A 24,355-nucleotide genomic window follows, 5' to 3' on the forward strand; every position below is an offset into this window, starting at 1 on the left:
CCAGGAGAGAAGATGGAAAAGTGGTGATTGACTTAGCAGGCTGGAGGAATCTGAAAACTAAGCTGGTAGTTAGCAAAGTTCAGAAACCAGATAAGTCATCTTACAGAAACTGTGAAAAAATCAGAGACACAAAATACTTCTAAAAGTGGGAAATAGTTGAGCCTGAAGCAGGAGGATTAGTTGGAAGTCCATATAAACTTCAAATCCTTTCACCAATCTGGGCATGCGTGGAATTTATTCTCTCACACTCAGCAGAATAAAAAAAATACTGAGGGTTAATTTAGGACTCGAGGGATAGTTAAAAGTGGAGGACTGAAATGAAAACGGGGATTCAGCGAGGGTCTACATACTGAGACCACCAGCCTTCTTCCCCCAACTTGGCTCACAGTAAACACTGCCAGCTTGGCTTCTATCACTTCCTCACGCTCAGGCAAAATACTGAAGGAATTCTCACTGGGGAAACTAGCCTTAGAACAAAGGAAGCTGAGTCGTCTCTCTACAAAACATTCCACCCAGATCACTCTAAAGTGAAAATTACCACCCAAAATATGCTCCCCATATACACAAAGCTTCCAATCTGCTTTTTTCATGCCTCATCCTTACATATGAATGGATAGTCAAGGATCACAAAATAGTTGATGAAAACCTCTAATAGCAGACAAAATAAACGCGTGGAATAAAGGAAAACTGAAAAAAAAAAAAACAGATGCAATGCAAGGAACAGAACAAAAACTAAAATATCATAATCAGTAACCTCAAGAAGCAGAAGATATTGTATCCATGAAACAAAAACAGGTTGATTAGATCTCTCTCTCTCTCTCTCTCTGTCTCTCTGTCTACCTACTACTTACCTACCTACCTACCCTAATTACCAGGAATTTTCAGAAAACCAAAAAGATCTCTTGAAAATAAAAATTCAATAGAAAAGTTAAAAATTAAAATGGGGGTAATCTCTCAAAAAGTAGGAAGAAAAGGTAAAAGAAAAACACAAAATAGGATCAGTTCAGAAAAGTCAAACATTCAACAATAAGATTCAGAAACAAGGAGAAAAAAACAACAACTCCAGAAATTTTCACAAAATGGAAGAAGTGTCCAGAACTTAAAAAACTTCCCAAATTCCCAGCACAACAGATACAAGTAAACCACACCAAAGCATATAATATTGCTCCATTATCTTACAGTAAGGCGAAAGCAGGTCAAGTACAAAAGATGGGCACTCCAAGTGGCAAGAGATTTCTTAACATCAGTACTGTTAAAATTAAAATGCTTTTTAACTTTTTCGAGGGAAAATGATTTCCAATCTTGAAATCAATACTCAGCGAAAGTATTAGTGTAGAATGAGACATTTCCATATATCTAAGATCTCAAAGTATTTAGTTGCTAGCTTTACTGGGAATCTTATTTGACTATATGCTCCAAGAAAAAAATAGTGAGTAATCTAAGAAAGGCTGTCCTGGCTGGCACAAACAGGTAAGCACTCAACTACTAACTGAATGGTTGGCCGTTAGAACCCATTTACAGGTGTCTCAGAAGACAGGCCTGGAGATCTGCTTCCAAAAGATTATAGCCTTGAAAATCCTATGGAGCAGTTCTACTCTGCACACGAGGTTGCCATGAGTTGAAATCATGGTGACTAACCACCACCACCACCTCCGAGAACGGAAGACGTGGGACATGAAATTATACACACACACACACGTAATATACATATATGGAATGCTATGTAAAAGAGATTCAAGAAACTCTAAAGATACTGAAGGGAGGCAAAAGCTGTTCAGCAAGCCAAAGAGCAATCAGTTCAATTTACAGCAGGAGGACGGAAGACTCCAAGAGAAGTATCCCCAAGAAAATGATGAAATAGAATATGTGATGTATTTGCATATGCTGAGATATTTATACAGTGGTAGAGATTTTGAGAATAAATTAATGGTTCATTGTTGTTGTTAGGTGCTGTCGAGTCGGTTCCAACTCATAGTGACCCTATGCACAACAGAACTGTCCTGTGTCAACCTCACAATTGCTGCTATGCTTGAGCCCATTGTTGCAGCCACTGCATCAATCCATCTCGTTGAGGTCTTCCTCTTTCTCACTGACCCTGTACTTTACCAAGCATGATGTCCTTCTCCAGGGACTGATCTCTCCTGATAACACATCCAAAGTATGTGAGACGTAGTCTCATGATCCTTGCTTCTAAGAAGCATCCTGGTTGTACTTCCTCCAAGATGGATTTGTTCATTCTTTTGGCAGTCCACGGTATATTCAATATTCTTTGCCAACACCACAATTTAAAGGTGTCAATTCTTCTTTGGGCTTCCTTATTTATTCATTGTCCAGTTTTGCATGCATATGACTATATCAGACAGTGTTCTACTGCTATTCATAAAGTTTTTACGGGCTAATTCTTTTCAGAAGTAGACTGCTGGGTCCTTCCTCCTAGCCTGTTTTAGCCTGGAAGCTCACCAGAAACCTGTCTGCCATGGTATTTGAATACCAGTGGCATAGCTTCCATCTCAGAAACACACAAGCCCCCACAGTACAACAAACTGACAGCCACGTGGGAGAAATTCATGCTAAGATTATAAAAACCAAGTTAGCAAAAAAAAATTTAGGCAATTATCAACTGCAGAGAAAATAAATCTTGAATAAAAAAGGAAATTTAACCACAGATAAATGTCTCACTTGCACAGTTGTAAAAATATTTACATAGTAAAATTATCTGTACAATATATTATTACATTTAAACACTGAATGTTTATCCAATAAAAACATGAATTAACTATATTTGAAAGATGAAGAGGTGAAGTATATGGGGTGGTATGTGTGTGTTTTGTGTGTGTGTGTGTGTACATGCTTTTGTGAATTTGTAAGAATAAAATTATCTTCCATACTGTGAAGTCAATTAATAATATCTTCGTTTTAAAAAGAGAAACAGCAAATAGCAGTATATTACTTAAAAGCATGAAGGTAAATACCAAAAGAAATAAGTAAAAGACTTGAAAGTGACTGGTTCTGGGTAGCAGAAATCAAAGAGGAGTGGTGTAGATCTTTCAGTTTTTAAACTATATATATATATGTATAAACTTCTATAAAATAATTTAAAACAAGCTGACAGAGAACAGATGAATATAAATCCAGACAAATGGATATATAAAGGGCTAGTTAGAAAGTACATAAATAACATTATAACCACTGAAATAAGATAAAAATAAATTCACACTAAGATATTTCACTAAGAAATTGCAGAACATCAAGGATAAAAGGCATCTTCTAAAAGATATTAGAGAGGAAAGATGGGTTACCCATAAAAGAAGAACAATTATAGTAACTTTTCATCAACAATAAATCATTGTTCACATCAGCAACAATAAATCCCAGAATACAAGGGAGTAGTACTTTTCAAAATTCTAAAGGAAAATAATGCTACCTTAAAATAATTTTATACCTTGTTAAACTGTCTTTTGAAAGTGTGGGTGATATAAACTATTTCAGGTATATAAAGAATAAGCGTTTTTAACCCTAGCTGGAAAGACCTATTGAAAAATGACCTTTAAGAGAGTTAAAAAAAAAAAAAAAAAAAAACCAGAAGGAAGGAGAAGAAATAAGTGTAAACAAATGAATCGATGAAATATTAATGAATTCTAGATAACAATTATATACTGAATAGGAGGGAGAGTTTGGAAATAAAGTATATTAAGGTTCTAGTCTTATTGAGGAGAAGAGATATGAAATAAACTTAGTTAACAAAATACAGAAGTGTCACACATAAGAACATTTACCTCCTTTTTATCTTTATGTTGAAGTCGTCTTTTTTATTTTTTCTGATTAAGAAAACCCTTGTAGAGAGTCCAATGGTGTTCTTTTTGAAGTATTTTCCTCAGAGAGGAAAGGTGGTAGTAAAGTCAAACATTCTTTCTTTGCACTGACAAGTAAATGATATGCATCCAGATGGGTATGGGATCGTGTTGAAGCTCTTTTCCTTCAGTGCCAATGTCATTTCCTCACCTTCTAGCTCTCAATTCTGCTGATGGAAATTGATGCCTATCCCAGGGTTTTTCCTTTGTCAATAACTTATTTTGCTTGGATGCTTCTAAGTTTTTGTGTGGTTTTTCTTGGAATTCAAGACTTTTATCAAAATATGCGCAGGTATCTTTTCAATTCATCCCTGCATAGAACTCTGTGAGTCTGTTCAATATGCAGACTCAATTCTTTCTTCAGCTCCAGGACATGTCTTGTATTATTGGTTTAATTAGCCTTTTATTCCATATATTCCTTATCTCCTTCTGGAAGTCTTATTTATTTTCATGTTAAGTCTCCTAGATCAATCCTCCAATTATTTGTCTTCTCCTTCATTTCAGGCTACAAGTTACTACATTTAGTATGACTAAAAGGATGAAAAGCTATTATAGGTAACAGAGAAGAATTAATTGAAGGACAAAAGGCCTGTATCAAGAACATTAAGAGCAGATGGCCTGAGAGGCGAAAAATTTTTAAAAATTCAGGGAATGGAATGATATTCTTGTGTAGCACTGTTTGATAAAATAGATTATAAGTTATATATTTAATTTTTAATTACTTTATGTAAATATAAAATGTTTTAATAAAAAATTTGTAGTATCCACACTGAAAAAAATAACTAATTTTTAAAAAGCAGAAAGGTAAGTAAAAATATTTATAATTCATGTTGTTTAACCTAATATATTTAAAATATAATCATTTCAACACGTAATCAATTATTTAAAAATACTAACGATAGTTTATATATATATATATATATACATATATATATAGTTTGTGCTGTCTTTGAAATCCAGTGTGTATTTTATGCACGCAGCACACTTCAATTTGGACTAGCCAACATTTCAAGTGCTTGAGAGCCACATGTAGCTAGTGGTTATTGTATTGCACAGTGCAGTTCTAGCATGGTTGGAGTGCAGGTTGAATTAACTGGGATGGAGGGGTGGAGAGAGGCAAGAGATGTGAACAGAAAATAGTAGGTAAGAACTAAACAGTGAAGGGCCTTCAATGTTGGGAAAAGGTGGTTTGATTTCATCTGTGGGCAAGGAGAAGCCAAATGCAAGATTTTATGGAATAGGTTGGCATGCTCCAACCTGAGTATAATTTATGGTAACTTTTACATATGTTTTTACTTTAGGTAGTCAAATCCAGCAAGTTTTTCTTTTATGAATTGTGCTTTTTGAGCCCTGCCTAAGAAATCTTTTCCTATTCTTAAATCAAAAAGATGTCTTTTCCTGAGGGCAAGAGCTATGAGGGCCTGCATGGCTATCACCCTGGAACAACACGATGAGTAAGGGGCAGTCAAGGGTGGGCGGAACAGCTGTTAAAGGCACAAAAATGTCAAATTCAAAACTGGAAAATTTCATCACAAGGTTCAGATTGAAATTTAGGAAATTCTCATGAACGAGCAAAATCAACCAACCAACCAATCAATTTCTTATCTCTTGCAGTTACACGAATCTTGCAGATCTTCAAACTACAGTTTAGCTAAGTTCACAGTTTTGTGGGGTCTTTTATTTCTGCATATGTGGGGGAATTATTCAGGAAAGAAGAGGACTGTGAAAATTTGGAATGGGATACCCAGGAAGATTTGAAGAATATAATGTGTTAGGTATCCAGTACCCTCCAGTTCTCCCTTCCAACGCTGTGACTCCTGCCACATCTGATGCGGTTGTTCTTCCCTTGCTTGATGATGTTTGGCAAGTTACCTTGACAGGAGAAGATGATTCCCCTGTGCCCTCACCTCAGCTTCTTATTATCTCTGGACTTCTAACCGGAATGAGGTTCCAACTTCTCCGGGGGACCAATTATAAAGCCAAATTATGAGGGCCTTTTTGAAAAGGTATGTCAGCAGAAATCTGGAGAAAACATGTGAAGACAGAATCTAGGATTTGCAACCAAGGAGGAAGAACATACTTTTATACTGAACTGAATTTATTGATGTGGTTGCACTTACCAGATATTTTGATTCAGTGTCCTAGCTCAAGCAGCTAGGAGTAGTTTTAATTGTTTGCTCATCTAAGTTGATAGAAAGCTCAACTTAGGTCCAGCTCCACCCACAGAGTCACACCTCTGTTCCATTCCTAGCCCAGGAAGTTTTTTCATGTTTTTGCCCTCTGTATGTCATTTTATTTTCCCCCTTTTACACTGCATCTATCACTGGTATATATTTGAAGCAGAATATGAAATTACAATGCAATCCTAACTGGAAGTCTGTCCATCAGTATTATTTCTAAATTCCCAGTGGCTTTGGATGTAAGGGAAATAACCAACAGTAGATATATAGATTGTATTTAGGTGACAGTTATACTGCATGACTAAACAATTACAAGGCTTTTCTCTCACTATTAAAACAATTCAGCTTACAGATTTACTTATTTGGAGTGACTTCACAATGATCATCTTTTGAGAACGTGTACAGCTAGAAGAACCAATTAGAGAGACAAAGTACTGGAGATCAAAGTATTTTAATTTGAGAAATGGATAATGATTTCTAATGAACAGACAAGGGACTAATACAGAATTCTTTAATTCGATTAACAAGTTGGTACAGAAACGCAGCACTCTTGCCTCTTGCTTTCTGACTGCTCTCCCTAGAAATGCTGAATACTGTAGATGTCTCTCCTTAGACTAGAGAGACCATTATGTAACCCTGCATGTTGCTACAAGCTTCTGGCTCTCTCCTGGAAAACGCAAACTCCATAAATAGCAGACACTCAGCAGTTATAGGATAGACCAGGGGGAGTAACCTCATAAGAGCAAATAAACATACAACACCCCATCTTGGAGAGTTTAGGCTAATACATCAAATACATTTGCCTTTAGGTAAATAGAGATCCACTAACTGTCCAACCCAATCTCAGTGGTAAGCTTTACCCTGGGGTGATATTTTACTGCTATTGCCCTTGGAGTCAGTAAATATTTGCATGGAAAATATTGTGCAACACCCTGTTCCTGTTATTCCTACACCACTGGTTTCTAGAACCCAAAACATTTTTGTAAACTTACCTTTATTTTGGCATCAAACCTTTGTCTCTGCTGGTTTTCTTCCAATACAACTCTCAATCTTTGAAAAGTTTATTAAATTTGCAACTATGAAATGAGGAATAGTATTATTCTCTTCACAGAAAAAAAGACTCCTAATTTTGCAAAGTGGCCAAGGCATATTGTCTGCTCTATTAGTCCTGGCTCGGGAGCTCTGTGGGCAAGATATTGCAAAGGAAAAGAATGTACAAGAACTCTTGTTAGGCAGAGGAATGAGGGGAAGGAGTACTGCATACAGGCTGGTGCATGAACAAGCCATCACGCTTTCTTCAGCTGCCTTAAGAAACAGTTTTCAGACTTCTTGTTAAATTGTGCTCTGATTTTCTGAGCAAAGAAGAGCAATGAAAACTCAACTCAATCCCCCCTTGGTCTCTGGAGCAGGTCAAGCAAATGTTGTCATTCTTAGAACTAAAACAAATACTCAGCACTTCACACTACTCAGGACTGGACATGAGGACACCTACAAAAGAGTCAGAGTTCTGAAGATGTGAGTGAAAGATGCAGTTTGAACACACTACTCGAAAATGAAAGATTGAGGCTCAAAAGTTCCATAAAACCAAACAAATCCCAAACCTGTTGCCTTCAAGTTGATTCCGACTCATGGCAAGAGTAGAATCATTCCATAGGGTTTTCTTGGCTGTAATCTTTATGGAAGGTCCTGGGTGGTGCAAATGGTTTGCACTGGACTACTAACCAGAAGGTTGGTGATTGGAACCCATCCATTAGCACCAAGGAAGAAAGGCCTGGTGATCTGTTTCCATAAAGGCTACAGCCAAGAAAACCTGAGGAAGCAGCTCTACTCTTCAACACATCGGGTCACCATGAGTCGGGATTAACGCAATAGCAAAGGGTTTGATTTCTTTTTTGGTTAATCTTCATGGCAGATCACCAGGCCTTTCTTCTGCAGAGCCTCTGGGTGGGTTTGAACTGCCAACCTTTAGGTTAGTGGCCAATCACAAACTGCTTGTGCCAGCCAGGGACCTTCAAAGGGACCAGGGTGACCATGACATCTAACACCTTTCCTCATTATTCAGATCAGAGAGCTAAGGGTCTTGCCTGAAATTCCTTGAGAAAAGCAAAACTGGGGCTCTACCCATTGTCCCCTGACCTATTCCTAGATCTCTTTTGACTGTTAAGGGTAACTTTCTATCTAGTGTCTCAGGTTAGGATTGTGTTTCACATTCCGCTGGACTTCATAATACCAGTGAGAAGTGAGTCAATGATAACTTTTATGGACGGTAATTAAGTTATCTAATGATAGGGAAGGTCTCTAGGAGAGCGACACTATGTTCAAAGGCACAGAAGGCATAAATAAGCATAGGTCATAGTGAGGAATTCAGTGGGGCTGCTGAGCAAGTTCCTCAGGGTGGGTGTTGGGGAAAGGGGGGAGGGGAGGGTGTTGGTGATAGGAGATGTGGTTCAAGAGTTAGATCAGGGTGGCAAAGGGCTTTATATACCAAAGTAAAGGGGGGTGGAATTTTAATCCACAGGTGAAAGAAAGTCATTGAAGGGTTTATGTGGGAGGTTCACGAGATTGCTCTATAATGCAGAAATATCTTTCACAGTCATATAGTGTACGTTTGAATCACATGAGGCAACACTAGAGGCAGGGATTCTTTAGAAACTGTTGAAGCAATTCAGGCAAACCACATCTAAATTAAGGCATGTCTAAAACATGCCTAAATTAAGGCAATGGCAGTTAGGAATGGATAGGGCAGATTCATGAAATACTGAGAAGTAAATTGTCAAGAATGCCAGGTCCACGTTATTGGAGGAAAATGGAAACCAGAAAAGGCCACTTAATGTAACTGCTTTAAAAAGGGACCAGAATTTCATGATAAATGGTGAAGTGTTTGATTTGGGCTTAGTCTTGAAAAATTAAATGAAAACTTATAAAATCAAGTTATCTTATATTGAACATAATTTAGGTTGTAATCGCAACTGTGTATACTAATTTTTAGAATAAACGGAGATCGAATTGATTGTATTTTGGCATATTTTTTTCTGAAAAATGATATGATGACATGTTATGACAGTATAGGCCTTTACTGCATCATCTCAGCTAGGGTGGCAAGACTATGCTAACACAAGTTAAGAAGTTATTTCTTTAGGCTACAACTCAAGTCAGAAATGTGGTGATGAAAATGTGCCCACTGCATTCTAGGTATGGTTCCACCAAGGATGAGGCACACACTGAAGCTGCCATTCTCCTGAGATGGTGGAACGTGGAGAACGTGACACAAGGAAGGGTGCCAAGCTGCATGGTTTCTTTGGGATGTGGAGGGCCTGATTTCTAGGGGAGCCTAATCCATTTGATTCTCATCCTCCCCACCCTCACGCCATAAAGGCAGGCGATTCTGCAGCATAGCCAACAAACTTCTTGGACTAACAATTGGAAGGGTCAAGAGAATTCCAGAAGCCTAACATATTTCTTTAATAAACATAAAATATACTTATCTTCACTCCAGTATGGCAGGGGAAACTTAATAATCTTTTTCATGACTTAGAGTCCTAGGTAAAGCAAAACTTGCCGTTAGCAAATAATGGTTCAGCGGACAATATAATTTCCAAGAGGCAGGAAAGAGACTCTGGCAAAGGGAGAGGGGAGGTAATTGGGAATGGCCTTTAAAGTTCTGGTGAATAGTTCTCTCAGAGAAGAGTGGTCTAGATAATAATAGCAATCGGGCAAGGAAAGAAAAGACTGAGGGCTAGATTTTGAAAGGCCTTGTGTGGAAAAACAATGATGCTGAGTTATATTCCTTTGTATCCAGCACACCAAAATCATCAGGTACAGAAGGACACGGGGGAAAACCTACTCTCCCTTCTGATGGAATTCCCTCAGGACCTTATAAGGACTTAAGTAAGGAAGCAGATTAATTTTCAAGGCCAACTTTTCAGGCCAAGGAGAAAAAAAAAAAAAAGGACATTTTGACCGTTCTTGAGGCTTGAATCATTACCCCCATGATGTGAGAGCCAAGGCAAAGTCAATGGGAAGGGCAACCACACTAGGTAACAGGCAGATAGGACATCATTTGGTGATTTAATAAACAGGGATTGAGCAGTTATAGATTGAATTGTGTCCCCCCAAAATGTGTGTCAACTCAGCTAGGCCATGATTCCCAGTATTGTGTGACTGTCTACCATTTTGTCATCTGATGTGATTTTCCTATGTGTTGTAAATCCTACCCCTATGATGCTAATAAGGCAGGGTAAGAGGCAGTTATGTTAATGAGGCAGGACTCAATCTACAAGATTAGGTTGTATCTTGAGTCAATCTCTTTTGAGATATAAAAGAGAGAATTCAGCAAAGAGATAGTGGGAACCTATACCACCAAGAAACAAGAGCCAGAAGGGAGCGTGTCCTTTCAAGCCAGGGTCCCTGCACTGAGTAGCTCCTAGGCCAGGGAGGATTGATGACAAGCACCTTCCCCCAGAACCAACAGAGAGAGAAAGCATTCCCCTGGAGCTGGAGCCCTAAATTCAGACTTCTAGCCTCCTGGAGAGTGAGAGAATAAATTTTGGTTTGTTAAAGCCATCCACTTGTAGAATTTGTTATAGCAGCACTAGATAACCAAGACAAGCACCTACTGTGTACCAGTTTAGCATTCTATTAGGGAAAGAAGTGCACTTGAGGAGACAGGGAGGAGAAAGAGAACAAACCTGCTTACTTCACGGTTTTGCCAGCATCAGGGCAGTTTATCTTCATCTGTGCTTGATGCAAACAGATGACAAGCTAAAGAGGATTCTTGCTCAGTGTCGCAACATTGGAGAAGAGAGCAAGAATCTGGCTGGAGCACAATTTAAGCAGAAAAGAGACAGCTCTCCAAAGCAGGTTAGCCACTCTACCTTGGGTGAACCCATGAGTCTCTATGCACATGTATGTGCATGGGAAGGTGGGAGCACCAGACACAATGCGTCCTAGCAGCACAAGACAGCACCTACCTGGGTGGGCAGGGCTCCATGTTACAAGCCTGGCTCATCGCTGGGGGTCGGTGGACTGCATCGCACAATGTGTCATTGACCGTTTGTTGGGTTTGGATGTGTAAGCACACTGGTATGGCTTCTTGACGGCCTGGAGGTTGGAAATTGAAAACAATGCAAATGAGGTAGAATAACTTATTGTGGGGGGTCTTGGGTCTTCTTGTTCTTAGGCCACTGGCCTTTCTACTGTATCACATGGCTACATTTCAGGGTCCACCTGGTACCAAACAGCTTTGCATTATCTGAAGCCTCCCAGTCTTTGATGTTTCCTAATTCACCTCTTAAACTCAGCCCCTCTGACTGAACTGGTTAACCAAATCCATTGCTGTTGAGTCGATTCCTACTCATAGGAACCTTATTAGGACAGAGCAGAACTGACGTATAGGGTTTCCAAGGAGTGGCTGGTGGATTCAAACTGCCAACCTTTTGGTTAGCAGCTGAGCTCTTAACCACTGTACCACTAGGGCCCAATCCCCCCAAATCTACTCACCTTGAAACATTAAAGAGCATCCCTAACTCCACACCCACCCTCAAGCTTATCTGCATTCTAAATGTACTCAAGCTAGTTTGCCCATATGAATCATCAAGGAATTCCTGCCAAACATGTAGAATGGTTTCTCTAGAGGAATTCTCATATCAGCTGTTAAAGAATAACACTTTCTCTATATTACTGCATATATACTAAATTTGATGTCAAATCATTATTGAAATTTTCATTATGGCTTTCAGTTCTTGTTCACTATTATTATGTGTTTTCTGTTGCTAGCAAAAATAATAGCAATATCTCCCACTGGGAATGTGCTTTGGAGTGTACAAAGTGTTTTCAAATATATTATTTTTGAGCCCACAGTAATCCTACAAAATCAAAAGAATGGTATCATTAAACCAAAAACCAAATTCAGTGCCATCAGGTCGATTCTGATTCATAGTGACCCTATAGATCAGGGTAGAACTGCCCCACAGAGTTTCCAAGGAGCGCTTGGTGGATTCGAAATGCCGGGCCTTTGATTAGCAACCATAGCTCTTAACCGCTATGCCACCAGGGTTTCCAACGGTATCATTAGCTCCATTTAATTAATTTAGTAAAAAAGAAACTGAGTTAGATTCAAAACTAGAAATCAGATTTCTCATTTCCTGAATGATATTTCTTTCATACTCTAGGGATTCCAAAGCCCAGCATAACTAACTTCCAAAAGCAGCAACCACTCCTTGGTCAAATATGAACATCCACAGGCATATTTTTCCTTTGTGATCAGACAGGTCTGTCTGACCCCAAAGCCCAAGCTCTTAACCACTATTCTTTATTGACCAAGACAAAAAGGATTATTGGGAACTCAGAACTGGACAAAATATAAATCAAACTTTTGATGAAAAAAAAGCAAATAAAAACTTTAACAGCAACTGACTGCTGTTTGGAAATATGCAAATGTATTCAGTTTCATGAAAGAATGTACATTCCATTAAGTTATAAGGTTGTGGTTCTTTTTCCAAATACCATGTTTCAACTCAACCATTTTTATAGTATTTTACAGAGTATTGGCCAAAAATACATATAAAATATATATTTGTGATGTTTAATTCTTTCCAGTAAATTTTCTCCTGCTGCCTTCAGCTGCAATTTCATGTTCCTCATCATGGTAGGATGCAGTCTTAAATCTACAGGCATCTTCTACGAGCTCTTTTATAAACACTGGCTAATCTGAGAAATACGGACACAGCCTTCTGACTTAACAACTCTGGCCCTCATTTGTAAATGTCGAAACTTCCTTAGTGACTTTATAGGGGCATAGATGTCCATTCCTCGCAGGTTTTATTTCTTTTCGCCTTAGAAAAGGTCCTGTTATCTTTTACATATATTTTAACTTATCATCAAAATTCTTTAGAAAATATCCTCATAGGCAATTTTGGAATATTCCCTAGAGATTGAATATGTGCCCCTTAAACCACCAAAGCTATTTCACTTTAACCATTTTGGATGGAATTTTACAACACATGTGACTGTGACACATTTCTCTCCCTTAAAACTTGTTTACCGAAAATAATCTGAAGTTTAATAGATGATTTAGGATAACTATTGGGATAAAACCAAAAACCTGCTTTATAGCATGAGACAGTATCCTTCACGTCACATTTATTTGACTTCTGCAGTGTAATCATCAAGGGGGTAATTTATTTGTAAAAAAAAAATAATAATAAAGCCTCCATCCATGAGTGAATTAATGATTACAGAGTAAAAACATAGACTCTAAGAGCCAACAGATGAGTCAATAAATGAGCTAATACACTCTCTTTTTTTTGTTTGTTTAGGTTAGTTTCAGTTGGGCCTCTATCATTTGCAAACAAGAGTCTTGACTAATTCAACATGCCTAGAAACACACAGGAGTCCCTGGGTGTAGCCATGGGGTCACCATGAGTCAGAATCAACTCAATGGCAACAATTAACTGGGTAGTGCAAGCAGTTAACACACTCAGTTGCTAACCACAAGGTTGGAGGTTCGAGTCCACCCAGAGCTGCAAACATCCATTAATAATTAGAACGTGGAACATACAAAGTATGAACCTAGGAATACTGGAAGTCATCAAAAATGAAATGAAATGCATAAACATCAATATCCCAGGCATTAGTGAGCTGAAATGGACTAGTATCAGTCATTTTGGATCAGACAATCATATGATCTACTATGCCAGGAATGATGCATTGAAAAGGAATGGTATTGCATTCATCGTCAAAAGGACATTTCGAGATCTATCCTGAGGTAGAACACTATCAATGATAAGATAATATCCATATGCCTACAAGAAAGACCAGTTAATATGACTTTATTCAAATTTACACACCAACCACTAAGGCCAAAGATGAAGGAACTGAAGATTTTTATCAACTTCTACAGTCTGAAATTGATCATACATGTAATCAGGATGCATCAATAATTAGCAGTGATTGGAATTTGAAAGTTGGAAACAAAGAAGGAATAGTAGTTGGAAAATAGTAGTTGGTGATGGAAATGATGTTGGAGAACGCATGATAGAATTTTGCAAGACCAATGACATCTTCATTGCAAATACATTTTTTCAACAAAATAAACTACAGCTATACACATGGACCTCACTGAATGGAATACACGGGAATCAAATCAGCTACATCTGTGGAAAGAGACGATGGAAAAGCTCAGTATCATCAGTCAGAACAAGGCCGGGGTGGACAGCAGAAGCAGAACAGAACATTGATTACTCATATGCAAGTTCAAGTTGAAGCTGAAGAAAATTAGAACAAGTCCATGAACGGCAAAATATGACCTTGAGTATACCCCACCTGATTTTAGAGATCATCTCAAGAACATGTGACACATTGAACACTAATGACCGAAGACCAGATGAGTTGTGGAATGATAAAAAGGACATCATACACGAAGAAAGAAAGAAGTCATAAGAAGACAGGAAGAAGGAAAAGACCAAAATGGATATTAGAAGGGACTCTGAAACTTGCTCTTGAACACAGAGTAGCTAAAGCAAAGGGAAGAAATGATGAAGAAAAAGAGCTGAACAGAAGATTTCAAAGGGTGGCTCAAGAAGACAAAGTGCCATAATAAAATGTGCAAAGACCTGAAGTAAGAAAACTAAAAGCAAAGAACACTGTTAGCATTTCTCAAGTTGAAAGAATTGAAGAAAAATTTCAAGCCATGACTTACAATACTGAAGGATTCTACAGGGAAAATATTAAATGATACAGGAAGCATCAAAAGAAGATGGAAGGAATACACAGAGCACTGTACCAAAAAAAATGGTCACGTTCAACCATTTCAGGAGGAAGTACATGATCAAGAACCTATGGTACTGAAGGAAGAAGTCCAAGCCGCACTCAAGGCATTAGCAAAAAAACAAGGCTCCAGGAATTGACAGAATGCCAATTCAGACGTATCAACAAAAAGATGCAGTACAGGAAGTGCTCACTTGTTTATGCCAAGAAATTTGGAAGACAGCTACCTGGCCAACTGACTAGAAGAAATCCATATTCATGCTCGTTCCAAAGAAAGGTGATCCAACAGAATGAGGAAATTATCAACCAATATCATTAATATCACATACAAGTAAAATTTTGCTGAAGATAATTCAAAAGTGGCTGCAGCACTACATCAACAGGGAACTGCCAGAAATTCAAGCCAGATTCAGAAGAGGACATGGAACAACGGATATCATTGCTGATGTCAGTCAGATGGATTTTGACTGAAAGCAGAGAATACCAGAAAAATATTTACCTGTGTTTTATTAACTATGCAAAGGCATTCAGCTGCATGGATGATAACAAATTATGGCCAACATAGCAAAGGATGGGAATTCCAGAACACTTAATTGTGCTCATGGGAAACCTGTACATGGACCAAGAGGCAGTCATTTGAACAGAACAATGGGATACGATCGCGTTGTTTAAAGTCAGGAAAGGCGTGCGTCAGGGTTGTATCCTTTCATTATACTTGTTCAATCTGTATGCTGAGCAAATAATCCAAGAAGCTGCTCTACATGAAGAAGAAAGGGGCATCAGGATTGGAGGAATACTTATTAACAATATGCAGACGACACAACTTTGCTTGCTGAAAATGAAGAGGACTTGACACACTTACTGAAGAAGATCAAAGACTGCAGCCTTCAGTATGGATTATACCTCAACATAAAGAAAATAAAAATCCTCACAACTCGATGAATAAGCAACAGCATGTTTAACAAAGAAAAGATTGAAGTTGTCAAGGATTTTATTTTACTTGGATCCACAATCAACACCCCTGGAAGCAGCAGTCAAGAAATCAAACGATGTATTGCATTGGGCAAATCTGGCGCAAAAGACCTATTTTAAGTGTTGAAAAGCAAAAATATCACCTTGAGGACTAAGGTACGCCTGACCCAAGCCACGGTATTTTCAATAGCCTCATATGCATATGAAAACTGGACAACAAATAAGGAAGACGGAAGAAATAATTGATGCCTTTGAATTATGGTGTTGGTGAAGAATATTGAATATACCATGGACTGCCAAAAGAACAAACAAATCTGTCTTGGAGGAAGTACAGCCAGAATGCTCCTTAGAGGCAAGGATGGCAAGACTACGTCTTACATACTTTGGGCATGTTGTCAGAAGAGATCAGTCCTTGGAGAAGGACATCATGCTTGGTAAAGTACAGGGTCAACAAAAAAGAGGAAGACCCTCAGTGAGATGGATTGATAGAGTGGCTACAACAATGGGCTCAAGCGTAACAATGATGTGAGGACGGGGCAGGACTGCATAGTGTTTTTTGTTGTACATGTGGTCTCTATGAGTTGGAACTAACTTGACGGCACCTAACAGCAACTGTCATATCAATCCTATTCTTGTTCGTGCCTATTAAAATCAGGACCTATTCTTCCAACTATTTAAAACTGATCTATACAACTTTGCTTTGAATCTCATCTCTTTCCATCTTTTCAAGAAATCTATTGATTACTTCATCTTTCACTTTCATTCTGGAGCTTTATCATTGCTTTTTTAAATGTACCCAAGGCTCTTGCTATTAAACATCACATTCTCCTGGTTTCCCCTATCTCACTGACCACTTCTCTTAGACATTTGCAGCTCATTGTCCTCCACTAGCCATTAAGTGTTGAATTTCCTTTAGGCTTGGTCTTAGACTCTATCCACCATTCATAGCTATTCACTTCTTGAACATTCTCATCCCTTCCCCTAGCTGCCACCCTTCAGCACACAGATGACTCATAAATGTTTATTTTTAGTCCAGATCTCTTCACTTTGCTCTAGACTCACATATCCAACTTCTTGTTTAACATTTCCATTTGAGGTCTAAAGGCATCTTAAAATCATTGTGCTTATAACTGAACTCCTAATTTCCCACTGCCAAAGGGTCCTCCTTTTAGCTAGATTTAATCTCCAAAAGGTAGGAACTACTGTGCCACTATCGCCTAGCCCAGTATCTGGACAAAGAAGCATGCAATAGATATTTGTAAAATGTTGTTGGTTAATGAAACAATAGAGAGATTCCTGTTACTGACAGGATCTAGATAAACTTGGCATTACCCACATTATGGCTGTTCTTGGAATTCTAGACAATGTAATAAGATATGAAGCTTAAATAAGATAAATAACATTGCAAAAGGAAAACGAAAACAAACCCAAGCCCGTTGAGTTGATTCTGACTCATAGTGACCCTGCAGGACACAGCAGAACTTCCCCATAGAGTTTCCAAAGAGTGGCTGGTGGATTCGAACTGCCAGCATTTTGGTTAGCAGACAAGCTCTTAACCACTACACCACCAGGACTCCAACTATTAGAACCAAAAAACCCAAACCCATTGCCACTGAGTCAATTCTGACTCAAAGCAAACCTATAAGACAGAAGAACTGCCCCCATAGAGTTTCCAAGGAGGAGCTAATAGATTCAAACAGCCACCTTTTGATTAGCAGCTGAACTCTTAACCACTGTGCCACCAGGAATCCAACTATTGGAAAGGGAAGGGTAAAATCAACATCAGTTGCAGATGGTTACTTACCTACAGAACTTGTAAGAATGAACTGGAAAACTCCCAGAAACATTAAGGGGTTCAGCAATTTAGTCAGATTTTTTAAAAAGAGACAATATCAACAAGATTCTAATGTAAGGAACACCCTGTTATCTTTATATTGTAAAAATTATCATCACCACTAACATTTATTACATACCTATGTGCCAGGCACTGTGATTAAACACTTTCCCAGAATCACCTTGTTTAATAATCACAATCCTTTCATTAATCCTAACAAGGTAGGTATGGCTCATCTCAGTTTACAAAAAGTAAGCCAAGCCTCTATACATTAAAACAAGTAGCCCAAAGAGAGCAGCAGAGTTGGGGTTCAAAATGGAGTTGGGTCTCCAAGTCCATGCATATACAATTACTAGCCTATACTGTTTGTTAGAAAATGTAAAGGGAAAAAGAAAAAAACGGTCATAATAGCAACAAGCAGTAAAAAATACAAAAGAAGAACTTTAGAAAAGAATATTTTTAATGTAGTAAATTACAAAATCTCACCTTAGGGTTTTAAAAAGGTAGGCATATCTTTCAGTACATATATGTGTATATGTATACACATACATACATATACACACACAATGATGCACATATACAAGTATGTATACATATACTCTGGAAACTGGACATTGAATATGCTTGGATTCTTCATGCTTTTAGGAATTAAGAAAAAAATAAAAATAAAAAACATCTTTTATTGCCACTCCAATATGAATGAAAATGAAGTTACCAGTTTTCTATTTTTGACTTTGCAGTGGCCTCTGGGCTTCATTTTCTCTAACTATAAAATTGTGGGTAGTGGATCTCTAAGGTCCATTTCAATGATATTAGTCTAGGATTTTACACTTCTAGGATTACACAATAACACACACCCCCTCAGAAGGCTAAATTGCTCTTTAACTGAGTGTTGAAAGATGACCAAGTTGAACTCTGCTAACATTTGCAAAATGTGTTCCAGATACATACGAGGATGTCAGAACACAAGTGGACATCTTCATATCAACCATCTGAATATCAAGCTGCATTTCTGACATGACAAAGGCAGTTTCTCATCTCACAAAAGCCCAAAAGTCTCCACTGTGCCAAGGTTAAACTCAATTTGAGAATAATCAGGTTGCACAAAACACGAATGTTTTAAATGGATTCAAAAGTCCCTCTATCCACTCCTAGGTATTCACCCAAGAGAAGTAAAAACATACATTCACATACAAACTTGTACATGAATGTCATATTATGCATTATGCATAATAGTCAAAAAGTGGAAACAACCCAAATCTCCATCAAATGACGAAAGGATAAATAAAATGTAGTATATTCATACAATGGAATATTATTTGGCAATAAATAGGAATGATGTACTAATACATGCTACAACATGGATGAATCTTGAAAACACTATACCAAATAAAAGAAGTTATCACAAAAGACCACACAGTGCATGATTCCAGTTATAGGAAATGTCCAGAATAGGCAAATCTATAGAGACAGAAAGCTGTTTACTGGTTGCCTAGGGCTGGGGGTATAGTTTAGAATGAAATTAAGAGTGACTGGTAAAGGGTGGAGCCCTGATGGTGCCGTGGTTAAGAGCTCCTCTGCTAACCAAAAGGTCAGCAGTGCAGATCTACCAGCTGCTCCTTGGAAACCCTATGGGGTAGTTCTACTCTGTCCTAGGGTCACTATGAGTTGAAATCAACTCGACGGCAGAAGGTTAACGGCTAAAGAGTAGGAAGTTTCTTTTTGAGGATTAAAATGCTCTGGAATTAGATAGAGATGATGGTTGCACAATTCTGCGGACACACTAAAAGCCACTGAAATGAGCTGTACACTTACATGGGTGAACTTTACGGTATATGAATTATATCTCAATAAATCTACTAAAAATGATAAATAATAGAAAAATCATTCCAGTGGGTTCTGCCATCCTGGAGGTAGAGCCTGGCACCATCTCAGTGGGCACTGGGAATCCAACAGCAGTTTGAGCATTTTGGCATCAGGCCAAACCGCAGACTCTCTGAACTGAATTAGAATTCACCTTGTCATTTTTCCTTAAGCAACTCCGATTCTTCTGTTGAGTGCCAAACACCCAACATGTCATGCTTTCCCAGTGGAGGGTCTCCCCAGTTAAGAAAATAATTGAAGCCAGAGATGATAGAGGGTATAGTGATTCTGTAAAGTGACAAGGTACAAAAGCTTGAGATTAACAAGGTAGATTTGGGAGTGTACAAGCAATATCAGGACTCATTTCTGCTCTCAAAATGAAAGACAAAGTTCCAGGTTTCTGGTGAAACTGAATCAACATGGTGGCTCAAAAGAAGTGGTGAGACTAGCTGGCATCTTGTAATGCGAAAGAACGTTCTGGGGCTCTATAACTGCAGTTGAATAGGGAACCATTTCTGCACCTCAGCAGCAATCTCAGACGGTTTCCCCAGACTCATCAAGAAAAAGTACCAGTTCCCAAATGTCTAGGGGCATATCAGTGTTATAGTTTCCAAAAACGTGAATGTGACAAAAGAGGTATCCAGGATCCTGATCTCAGAGGGAGCAGGAGTTAAATTTTGGGCAGCAACAGACATGAGGCAGCATGGAGGATGACTTAGGCCATGTGCCATGGAAAGAAGAGACAAAGCAGACATTGAGGGTCCCTGTGAACCAGGAAGGCTAAATTCCCAACTATTTGGGATGAGCTTCTAGGAACTAGGGAGAAGCAAGTAGGAGATGGAGAAGAATCTGGAGACAGCTAAGAGTTCTTGTCCTTAACTCCACAGGTTTAACTCCACATGAAAGACAGTAGCTTAGATATAGCCTCAAGGTAAAGCACATGCCACTCTATTTGGGTTTATTGCCAGATGGCAACGTTAGGTATCAAGGATAGGCAGGTTTAGAGGTTTCAGTAGACAGGAAGGTAAAAGACAGATATCATCGAGTCATGGAGCCTGGATGGCAGGAATTAAGAATTCTGGCATAGGAGACTGGGCAACAAAGGGTCAGGGGTTCAGCACAATGACTGGGCCAGGAGCTCAGTGCCATGAGCTCTGATAGCAAGTTCCAAATAATGGGCTCAGGACCAACAGAAAAAGTGGAGGATGCTCTTGAGCCATCTGCCTTCTGAGGCAGCAGCTCCTTGTATTCTTCCCACCACCGGCTGTGACTGGAGTCAGAGTATGTTCAGCCACTGAGCTGTTATACAGACAGGTGACTGGAAGGCAAAGTCTGGAGTCAGGGAGCAGGGTGTTAGGGGCTGTGGATTCCTGATGAGACCAAGGTGCCTTCATGTTAGTAGAAGATCTAACTCTCCTATTAACTATTTCTATCTTTTGACTTCCAACAGTACCCTTGAGAATACCCAGCTGGACTCCTTCTCCTTGCTCATCCAATCCCTTACTGGATCCTGGCAAGCTTAAATAGTTCTGGGGCCAATTTTTCACCCCATTAAACCTCCTGACTATGCAACCACCTCCTAACCCTAACACGGTCCCCTGACTATGCATGTCCCTGAATACATACACACACATAAATCAAGACAATTCATTTGTTTTACACTGGTTGTCAGCCCAATATGCAGATATGAACTTAAATATTTTCCAGGGATGACCTCTGATGGACAGTTGCAATGAGATACAGTAATTCTAGACTGCCTCAGTCTATAAGACTGATTTATGCACAAGATTGCCTTGACTTATCAATTTTGCATTTTCCTATTTATTCCATATTAACCTGTTACCCTCTCCCCATCTCAGTTATGTAGACTCCTAGGCAAAAGGTACATAACATTTTTGAATTTGAATATAGTCCCACTATCCTGCACAAAAGGTTGGCAGTCGGAGTTTACTAGGCACTCCTTGGAAACTCTATGGGGCTGTTCTACTCTGTCCAATAGGGTCACTATGAGTGGGAATCAACTCAACAGCAAAAGGTTTGTTTTTTTGGCTTATCCTTCACATTAAGGAGCCCTGGTGGTGCAGTGCTTAAGTGTTTGGTTGGTAACTGCAAGGTTGGCAGTTCAAACCCACCAGCTGCTTTGTGGGAGAAGGATGTAGCAGTCAGCTTCTATAAAGATTACAGCCTTGGAAATCCTATGGAGCAGTTATGCAATTATACTCTGTCCTATAGGTTGGAATTGAATTGATGGCAACAGGTTTGTTTGTTATCCTTCACCTTAGGTTACTATGTAGCACAAATGGTTTGCCCTCAGCTGCTAACCTAAAAGTTGGTGGTTCAACTCCACCCAACGGAAGCAAACTGCACATTATTTTCCAATGCGCATGGAATGTTCTCCAGAATAGACCACATTTTAGGCCCCAAAGTAACCCTCAACAAAATCCAAAATACTGAGATAATACAAAGCATCTTCTATGATTACAACACCATAAAAGTAGAAATTAATGACAGGAAAAGCAAGGAAAAAAATAAAATACATGGAAAAATGAATTATACCTTGCTTAAAAACCGCTGGGTAATAGAAGAAATCAAAGAAGGAATCAAAACATTTCTAGAATCAAATGAGAATGAAAACACATTATACCAAAACCTTTGGGACAAGGCAAAGGCAGTGCTCAGAGGCCAATTTATAGCAATAGATGTACACATCAAAAAAGAAGAATGGGACAAAATCAAAACATTAGCTACACAACTTGAACAAATAGAAAGAGAACAGCAAAAGAAGGCCGCAGTCACCAGAAGAAAGGAAACAATAAAGATCACGGCAGAATTAACTGAAATAGAGAACAAAAAAACAATGGAAAGAATCAACAAAACAAAAACTTCTTTGAAAGGATCAACAAATTTGACCAACTGTCAGTCAAACTGACAAAGGAAAATCAGGACAGGACACAAATAACCCAAACGAAAAGTGAAATGGGGGACATTACAACAGACCCAGCTGAAATAAAAAGGATCATAACAGAGTACTATGAAAAACTGTACTCCAATAAATTTGAAAACCTAGAGGAAATGGACAAATTTCTAGAAACACACTACCTATCTAAGCTAACATAAACTGAGGTCAAAAATCTGAACAGACCCACAAAAAGAGAGGAGACTGAAAAGGTTAAAAAAAAAAAAAAACTCCCCTTCAAAAAAAGCCCTGGCACAGATGGTTTAACTGGAGAATTCTACTAAACATTCAGAGAAGAGCTTGTAGCAATACTACTCATATTATTTCAGAACATAGAAAAGGAAGGAATACTTCCAAATTCATTCTATGAAGCCAGCATAACGCTGATGCCAAAACCAGGCAAAGACACCACAAAAAAAGAAAATTAAAGACTAATATCTCTGTCTCATAAATATAGATGCAAAAATTCTCAAGAAAATTCTAGCCAATAGAATTCAGCATCCTATCAAAAAAATAATACACCCTGACCAAGCAGGATTCATACCAGGTATGCAAGGATGGCTCAATGTTAGAAAATCAATTCACATAATCCACCACATAAATAAAACAAAAGGAAAAGAATCACCTGATCATCTCAATCGATGCAGAAAAGGCATTCAATAAAGTCCAACACCCATTCCTGATAAAAACTCTCAATAAAATAGGTATAAAGGGAAAATCTTCAACATAATAAAGGGCATCTAAACAAAGCCAACAGCCAATATCATTCTTAATGGAGAGAGGCTGAAAACATTCCCCTGAGAACAGAACAAGACAAGGATGCCCTTTATTACCACTCCTATTTAACATTGGGTTGAAAGTCCTAGAAAGAGGAATAAGAAAAGAAAAAGAAATAAAGGGCATCCAAATTGGTAAAGAGAAAGTTAAACTGTCCCTATTTGTGGATGATATGATACTATACATAGAGAACTCAAAAGACTCCACAAGGAAATGACTGTAACAAATATAAAGATTCAGCAGAGCAACAGGATACAAGATAAATATACAAAAATCAGTGAGATTCCTATACACCAATAAAGAGAATCACAAAAAAGAAATCAGGAAAGCAATACCATTATAATAGCCCTCCCCAAAATAAACTCTTTAGGAATAATATAACCAGGGATAAAAGACCGATACAATGAAAACTACAAAACACTACTGCAAGAAACCTACATAAATGGAAACACATACCATGCTCATGGATAGGTAGACTCAACATCGTGAAAATGTCAATTCTACCCAAAGCATTCTACAAGTACAATGCAATCCTGATCCAAATAACAACAGTATTCTTTAACGAGATGGAAAAATTAATCATTAACTTTATATGGAAAGAGGCCCTGGATAAGTAAGGCACTACTGAAGAAGAAGAATAAGTAGGAGGACTTGTATTACCTAACCTCAGAACATACTATATGGCTATGGTAGTCAAATCAGCCTGGTACTGGTACAATGACAGATACACTGACCAAGAACCATGTCACCTCCTGTTTCTTGGCCGCCTTTTAGAATTTTCCCTCCCCAGCAGCCACCATCTTGCAGCCCAAATCACATATAAACCCTGCTTCCCCGTAGCTTGGGATGCTGGATCTGAGGAACTTCCTTCCAGTTCCTTGCTCTGCGTATTGCAACTAAAGTTACTTTCTCTTTCTCAAAGACTGGTGTCCAGATAACTGGCAAGTCTGAGTGTGCTGGACAAGGACCCAACTTTCCAGATTCGGTAACAACTTTGGTGACGGGTAAGACAGTACACAATACTGGGAAAGTCAGCACAACTCGACCAAGGCAAGGTCATGGAAGCTGTATAAACACATTCAAACTCCCTGAGGGACTGAATTACTGGCTGAGGGCTGAGGGCTGGGGACCATGGTCTCAAGGGCCATCTAGCTCA

At 38.6% G+C, this 24,355-nt stretch overlaps 1 protein-coding gene across 2 annotated transcripts in view; it reads right to left on the reverse strand.

Moving 5' to 3' along the window:
• The window catches only part of ADAMTSL3 (ADAMTS like 3), a 419,630-nt gene that overhangs the window by 116,938 nt on the left and 278,337 nt on the right, over window positions 1-24,355 (reverse strand). For both annotated transcript variants that reach the window (XM_049906188.1, XM_049852500.1), the window contains exon 17: window positions 11,002-11,131. In XM_049906188.1, coding sequence (XP_049762145.1) covers window positions 11,002-11,131 — 130 coding nt within the window. The remainder of the gene's footprint in view (window positions 1-11,001; window positions 11,132-24,355) is intronic.

Source organism: Elephas maximus, chromosome 13 (genome assembly GCF_024166365.1).
Source record: "Elephas maximus indicus isolate mEleMax1 chromosome 13, mEleMax1 primary haplotype, whole genome shotgun sequence".
Lineage (NCBI taxonomy): Eukaryota > Metazoa > Chordata > Mammalia > Proboscidea > Elephantidae > Elephas > Elephas maximus.